This window comes from Orycteropus afer, unplaced genomic scaffold (assembly GCF_000298275.1).
Source record: "Orycteropus afer afer isolate SDZICR_OR568_19922 unplaced genomic scaffold, OryAfe1.0 scaffold00114, whole genome shotgun sequence".
NCBI lineage: Eukaryota > Metazoa > Chordata > Mammalia > Tubulidentata > Orycteropodidae > Orycteropus > Orycteropus afer.
In genome coordinates, this window is record NW_006921701.1 from 7,683,037 (window position 1) to 7,690,826 (window position 7,790).

The 7,790-nt window shown below is 42.4% G+C and overlaps 1 protein-coding gene across 1 annotated transcript in view; it reads right to left on the reverse strand.

Annotated features, from left to right (window-relative positions):
- Nucleotides 1-1,661: 1,661 nt before the first annotated feature.
- The window catches only part of PARP9 (poly(ADP-ribose) polymerase family member 9), a 50,017-nt gene continuing 43,888 nt past the window's right edge, over nucleotides 1,662-7,790 (reverse strand). The window contains exon 9 of the mRNA XM_007943926.1: nucleotides 1,662-2,035. Coding sequence (XP_007942117.1) covers nucleotides 1,662-2,035 — 374 coding nt within the window. The remainder of the gene's footprint in view (nucleotides 2,036-7,790) is intronic.

A 7,790-nucleotide genomic window follows, 5' to 3' on the forward strand; every position in this document is an offset into this window, starting at 1 on the left:
CCTCAGCTCTGTCCTGCATCAGTGGCCTCAAGCGTATACATAGGGATACCGCAGCCTTTATGTCTAAGTTCCATTAACCCCCAACACATCCCTGCAAACAGTCACCCCTTGCCATTCTTGGTGCAGACTGTGGCACAGTCTACCCTTGGGTCGGAGAGAACCAAGGCAAAACTCACTGCTGTGGGTGGTCTAGAAGTGTGAAGTTCATATTCCAGATAGGTATGTTCTCTTGGCCTTGTAGGCTCAACTTGTGGGGATGGGCACAGCTGGAGGAGGGCTAGAGTGGAGCCCTCTCAAGCAGGAAACCCAAGGCAGGGGACTTCTCAAACTAGGGGTCAAGGCAGGGCTCCTCTTGCCCATGTCCAAGGAAAAAAACATGAGACAATAAGCAGGCTCCCTTCAAAAGGGGAGAATGCTCTTTCAAATAAGACAAGGGGGAGGAAGTATTCTGTACAAGAGGCCCAGAACAATCTAGAAGTATAGGGAAACAGGGATTTGAAAGTGAGCAAGGTATGAGTGGTGAGATTAGCTGGTCTCTTATGTTCCCAACAGAACTCTGCAGTCAAATTTGGGCACAGTCAGGATGGACTCAACTTTTATAGGAGCTATACTCTCTCCAGTCTGCTCCTGTAGTTCTCTTCTGCCCCAGGGTTGCTCTGAGTGGAAATCGGTTTAGTGGCAGTGTTTTTTTCGTTTGTTTGTTTGTTTTAATTCATGCAGCTAACCCCTACAAACTCCTCAGGTCTCAGTAATTTCATTTTTTTTTTAGGCCTTCCTCCCAACCTCTGACTAATTTAGTCCTGTTTCCCTTTGGTTATACTTAGTCATACTTGTTAAGTTGTCCATATCTGCCTTTCTGATTATTTAGGCCACAAACTTTAAGGACATTGGTTTTGTCCAGAACCCTATCCTCACACCCAGTAAGTGACTGAAACACATCTGATGATCAATACATAGTTAATTAATAATTTAGGCTTCATGGTGCCAAGTGGCATTGTCTTACATGGTTTTGCTGTATCAAAAAGAACATTAGCAGAATGTCTGCCTTTTGATGTTGTTTGTCAAATAATTTCATTTTACATGTATTTTTTTAGAGCCAGTTACTCAGACAAAGGTGATGTATTTTTTTATTGTTGCAAAATATATATAATACAACATTTGCCAATTCAGTGTTTTTCAGGTATACAATTTAGTGATACCAATTGCATTAATCATGTTGTACAAACATTACCCATAATCATTGCCAAATTTTCCATCACCAAGATGATTTATTTTGATATATAAAACACTTTATAAGATTCTTTGGAAAATCTAAAATAATCCTGGCTGACCTAGTATGTTATACTCTAATCATATTGAAAAATAAAAAAGGCTTGGATTACATACTAGAAAAATCTCTTGTTATACGAAAAACTGTTTTTGCCCTTACTTGTAGTAAAGGAAGTGGTCCTGAGAGCACTCTAGTTGGTACCTACCAACCCCAACCCCAAGAGATGAAGGCACTAAGATGCTAGTATGTGGCGGGTCCCTTCAATTACCCAGTCTATACAGATAACACATTTGGCATATTCAAAACACTCTTTGAATCATTAATGGTTAGTTAATCATTTGATTAGTTCTCCCAAAGCAAGCCCATGGCAGTTGTTACCACTGTCTGGAGGTTAATAAACAGAACTACCTTTTGGGGATCTTTCCCAATTTAGCCATGGACAAATCATCATCTGTGAGTAATCCTGTGACCGTACTTGATCCTGCGTGCAAGTCCAAAGATATTGGGGCAAAGCCTGTATGCCACTAAAAATAACAAAGGTCTCAGGGCTGGAAACATTGTCAACCACACTGTCATGGCCATCCATGTCTCCAGGACTCAATGGTGGGGGGACAATATTTAATGGACAACCCTGGCAGAAGGACCCTGTGAGTACATCAGCCTCAAACACATAGATCAGCTTATCCATGGCAGAGGTTTTCTTGATCTGGTCCGCTAGCTTTTTGAGGTTCTTGGTGAAGTATATGCCAGTTCCATATTTTGGGTCTGATGAAAGAAAAATAATTAAAAAGACTGTTATGATCTAACAAATCATATCGCCTATTTGGGTACTAAATGCATATTATCTCTCTGATCTTCCAAATAATGACCTCCTCCTGGTTCCAAGTCTCTGCATCTGTAGCAGACACACAAAGGTGTTGTTTTGAGACAAATTATCATCAGTTAGCATCAACATAATAATAGCTTACATTTGACTATATGTTAAAGAGTTTATAGAGAAATCTGCTGTCTTCAAAGCATTTTTACATTGATTATCTTCAGTTAATCTGTGATTTGGGTAGTATCTTCACTTAACAGATGGCAAATCTGAGGTTCACAGAGACTGAGACTCAAGTCAACATTATCAGCAAAGCAGCTGACAAAGAGCAAAATGGAGGGAAGATTCTGTTTCTCTTAGAAGAATGCATGACTTCTACCACTACAAATAGAGGTATCTCTAGAACTCTTGAGAATAGGGTTAATGCAGTTAGCACCTAATAAGAGAAGGCAGAGTGTCTCCCAAACACATGAACAGCATATCAATATATCAAAATAAAGGAAATCTTAAGCATATAAAAGTAGTGTCAGTGGCCACACTACAGTATTTGAGAAGAGAAACTCTGGAACTGGGGGATATCCATATCACTTAGAGGGGTATTCTTAATTATGCAGCTGGGATAAGTCACCAGTTATCATCATGGGCTAGCAAAATAAAACAAAACCAAACTGATTCCGTTCGACTCATATAGCAACCCCTCCTTGGGTTTCCAAGGCAGTATCTCTACAGAAGTAGATTGTCCAATCTCTATTCCGAGGAGTGGCTAGTGGGTATGAACCACCAGCCTTCTTGTTAGCAGTCAAATGCTTTAGGCACTATGCTACCAGAGCTCCCCATAGGCTAGCAAAATATCCCACAAAGAATCTCCATACGTTCTTGATCTAGATCCATGCTCATGAAGTAATTTTCCACCCATCAAACTATCCTGGGTACTGTGATAATAAGGAAGGAGTATCCAAGAGTCCAAAACCAAAAAAAAACCAAACTCACTGCCGTCGAGTCAGATCCGACTCATAGCAAGCCTTCCTTGGGTTTTTGAGGTGATATCACAATGGAAGTAGATTGCCCAGGCTTTCTTCTGAGGAGTGAGTCAGATAAATGTATTCCAACCACTGGAAATAAATATTCTCTATATTGGTATAAATACTTGTGATCTGTCTTATCTTCTCTGGATACTAAGAATACCCAAAAGGCTGATGGCCAGACTCTGGACCTCAAGGTAATCCTTGTTCAATGCTCTTCCTACCCCTACTTAGAAGGGAAAAAAACAAAAAAGTTCTTTGATGCCTGTGGCGTAGTGAATTACTTGGTATGGCTTTTCCAGCCGTGGTCTTTGACTCACACCAGATAACTGGGTGGGACCATGCAAATAAGGGGTATGAAACTCTAATATCGGGATTGGTTAGTTTTGCTATGCTGTTGGCTTAAAATGAGCCCTCCTAGAGGCAAGAAGAGGGGATCTCACTGCCATCAAGAGAGAAGAATTGGAGTTGGAGTGGAGCATGTCCTGGGACCCGAGTTCTCCTTGGACACGAGATCTCCTTGGACCTGAGGTCCCTGCGCTGGACTTCCTTCACAGAAAGACAGCAGAAACAACCAGCTGAGGAGCCAAGAGGCATGAGACAAAGTGTCAGGCCAGTGGCCTATGAGCAAGAAAGATGAGTGCCTTTGGGCAGGAGGCTTGCTGGCAGAGTGGGATGCACCTAAGTGTACCTATCTGCAGAGCTACAAGAGCTTTGTAACAGTTGCCCAAGCAGGACAAAGGCCAGGCCAAGAGGTGGGCCTGAGGGGCATAACAGAGGGGAGACTGTCCTGATCGAAGAATTGTATCCTGAGAGTGTTCCCGGACCTGAATTGTAGCCTGTTATTTCACTAATGAACCCAAAAATCTTGAGTATTGTCTGTGAGTTGTGTGTGGCCATTGCAGTGAATTATCAAACCTGGCAGAGAAGTACTGAGTGCTGTGGGAAGGATGGTTAGTGTCAGAACTGGTAAAAAGGCTGGATGGTGGTGGCACATCTGGCCTCATAGGAATGAGCCTTGAGCTGCTGATGGTAATTCTGTCTCCTTCTTACGAAGTTAGAGAAGGAAGTCAGAAGATGCCGACCCCAAGCCCCTTTTGCAATGCCATACATATTTTAATTCCTTTCCTCCTCTTTCCCTTCCTTCTTTCCTCTTTCTTTCTTTACATTTACTTGGACCTAAGCAAACACTGTTTCAGGCTTTAGAGCAGCACTGAAAATGTGGAAAATGAGCCATATATGTACATTAACATTTTCTAGTAGCCATGTGATCCTCAGCCTATATGACTGACTATGAGACCAGAAGTAGATGGTGCCTGGCTACCACTGTCAACCACTCAGAGGGGGATCTATGTAGGAGATCCTGGATGGAGTGGGAGAACAATGTGGAACAAAACTCAAAATCATTTAAAAAAAGGGGGGGGGGACAGGCTTGCTGTTTCTTTTTGTAAAAAGAAACAAGTAAAATTAATTTTTTTATTTAACCCAATTATCCAAAATATTATCATTTCAATACGTAATCAATATAAAAAGTAATTAGAGATATTTTGCATTACTTTCTATTGTAACTATTTGAAAGCCAGTATGTATATTATGCTTACAGCACATCTCCACTTGGATGAGCCACTCTTCCAGTGCACAAGTGCACTTTCAAGTGCACATGTGGCTAGTAGCACCCGTGTTGGTCGGTGCAGCTGTAGAGCTTCAAAAACGACCAAGAAATGTTCCCTGTTCTCAAAAGTTCACAAGGGGAACTCCATATATTTAACAGATATTCAGTACCATTTTGAGGTAAAAATCAATGATTTCTTTCCTGGGAGTTTCTTCTTGCACTTTGTCCCTCCACCTATTAAGCTCTTGGTACTTACTATTTCAGGGACCAGAGTATGTATGTGCGTATGTTAGAGAGAGAGACAGACAGATGGGGGGAAGACTGTGTGTGAGAAATAATTACTTTGAATTCACAGCAGATAATATGGTCTTAAGAGACAGGCTTTCACCAAGGCCGTGTATAGGGTTGGCAAACAATGTTTCTACAATTGTCTTTGTATGTTCTATAAGAATTTCCAGGTATATAGTAGAGCTGATAAGGGACATGATTGTAGTCACTTCTTGGCCACAGCCAGCTACCCAGAGGGAGTGAGTAGTTGGACCTGTGGGCTCGGGACCATGTCTGCAGAGGACATCAAGCTCAACTGGCATAACATACTACACAAAAACATTGTTCCACATCCTACTTTGGCGAGTAGTGACTGGGATCTTAAAAGCTTGCAAGCAGCCATCTAGTTGTAATGATGAGTCTCTCTTCGTCCAGAGTAAAGAAGAATTAAAAAACCCAAAGATGCATGGAAACAATTAGTCCAAGGGACTGGTATACCATGCGATCCTTAGCCTATGTGACTATGAGGCCAGAAGAACTAGATGGTGCCCGGCTACCAATGTCAGCCACTCAGAAGGGGATCTATGTAGGAGATCCTGAATAGAGTGGGACAACAATGTGGAACAAAACTCAAAATCATTAAAAAAAAAAAGGGGGGGGGGCCGTACCAGGCTTTCTGGTCTGATAGAGCCTGGTGGAACCCCTGAGACTATGGCCTATAGCTTCCCTTCAGGTCTGGAATTGAACCCACTCCGATGGCTTCCAGCCAAACAAAAGAGAGGCAAATGAGCTGAACATTTACATTAGGTAGATATACTCCTTGGAGAGAACAATCATGGGAGAATAGAAGGGCTATGTATGCACAGACCACAGCTCAGGGGGCAGAAGTGCATAGGAGGGAAGGACACAGGGAAGAGATGGGTATTTGGAGGAAGTGGGAGGAGAGCTGTTGCATTGTGGGAGATTACGGTCAATGTCATGAGACAAAATGTATGTGAACTACTGTATCGAAGATGAATTTGCTCTGTAAACTTCCACCCAAATCACAATAAAATTAAAAAAAAAAAAAAAGTCAGTCTTTCAGAGTCAGGCTTCTAGACAGAGAAAAAAGGTTTTGTGAGGCACATGGCTAAAGGCCTAAAAGATTCAGAACTTGAAGTTTATACCATAAATGACAGAAGAGGGAAGAAGAGTGTTTTTCTCAGCTCAAGGCAAATAAAAGTGATTCCAGTGGGTGGGAAGAGACAAATCAGAGGGGATGTGATTAGAGCTCTTGGGGACATTGCAAAGGGTCTCACTTTACTATGGTCTGTCCCTGAGAAAGACTTCAGGATCAATATAAGATGGAACAATAGAAATTACAGAAAAACTGGGGGGATTCCCAGAGCAGAAGGGACCATTGCCTGCCTCTGCTGGGAGCACCTCCTTCATATAATCTGGTTCCTGAGTGGAGAGTAGAAATGACTGAAGAAGACATTCAGGAAAGCCAGAAGGGACTGTCCTGTAAGACCCTGTATCTCAGTCTAGAGGATGTACACAGTAATTTCCTGTGCTGCAGGAGGAGTACAGACATGGTCTGGAAAGGCATTCTTTTGACATGAAAAAGACAGTGACCTATATAGACCCTACACAAGAGGGAAACCAAAAACCAAACCAAACTTACTGCCGTCAATTGGATTCTGACTCAAAGCGACCCTTATTGTTTTCCAAGGCTGTAAATCTTTATGGAAGCAGACTGTCTCATCTTTCTTCCACAGAGCAGCTGGTGGGTTTGAATCACCGACCTTTTGGTTAGCAGCCAAATGCCTTGACCACTACACCACCAGAGCTCCTTACATAAGAGGAAGAGGAACAAGAACTTTAAGAACAGGTATGTGCTAATGACCAAAGCTCAGAGTACCTTATCTAGCAAGTGGACAGATGGAGGGCAAGGACAGATGGAGGCCATGAATTACACCTCCATCCCACAAGGCCTCTTCCACCAGCTAGATCACCCTCATGAAGGAGAGAAAAGGGGGGTGAAATCTTATAGGACCTGAGTTTAAACCCTGAAGGCACTAAGAAGACTCTGAAAATGACTGAGTTCACCTTGCTTTGTCAAGATGGACTAGTTTTCCCTATCTATAGACATAGAAGCATGACAGCTAGGTAAAGTTCTGTTATAGAGCCATAAAGAAAATAAGTCTCACTCCTGAGTTTTGTGGGACTGCACTTTTCTGCACTTAGTATCGTTGTAACAAAAGAGTGGCACATAGAGGAAGAAGCAACTCACTGAGCCTGCAGGAATTAGAGAAGGTGTTGACCAGGAGATGACATTTGAGCTATGTCTTATAGAAAGAATAGGAGTTTGCAGGCTAAAAAGAGTTAGGAGGACAAACATTCTAGGCAGAGGAAATAGCACATACAAAGACATAGAAGCATAAAAATATATAGCATGGATACAGATTCTATAAAGTTCACAGCTAGAGTGTTAAGGAATATGGTGGGTGATTTGGCTGGTGAAATAACATGCAGCAAGGATTTTATCTGCTTTGCTAAGGAGTTTAGATTTTTATCTTGTAGGCAACTAGGAATAGAGATTGTTGTTGTTGTTGTTAGGTGCCATCGAGTCATCTCTGACTCATAGCGACCCTATGCACAGCAGAACTAAACACCACCTGGTCCTGAGCCAGCTGCATGATCCCTGCTATACTTGAGCCCATCGCCGCTGCCACCACGTCAATCCATCTTGTTGAGGGCCTTCCCCTCTTTCATTGACCCTCCACCTTACCAAGCATGACATCTTTCTCCAAGGAATGGTCC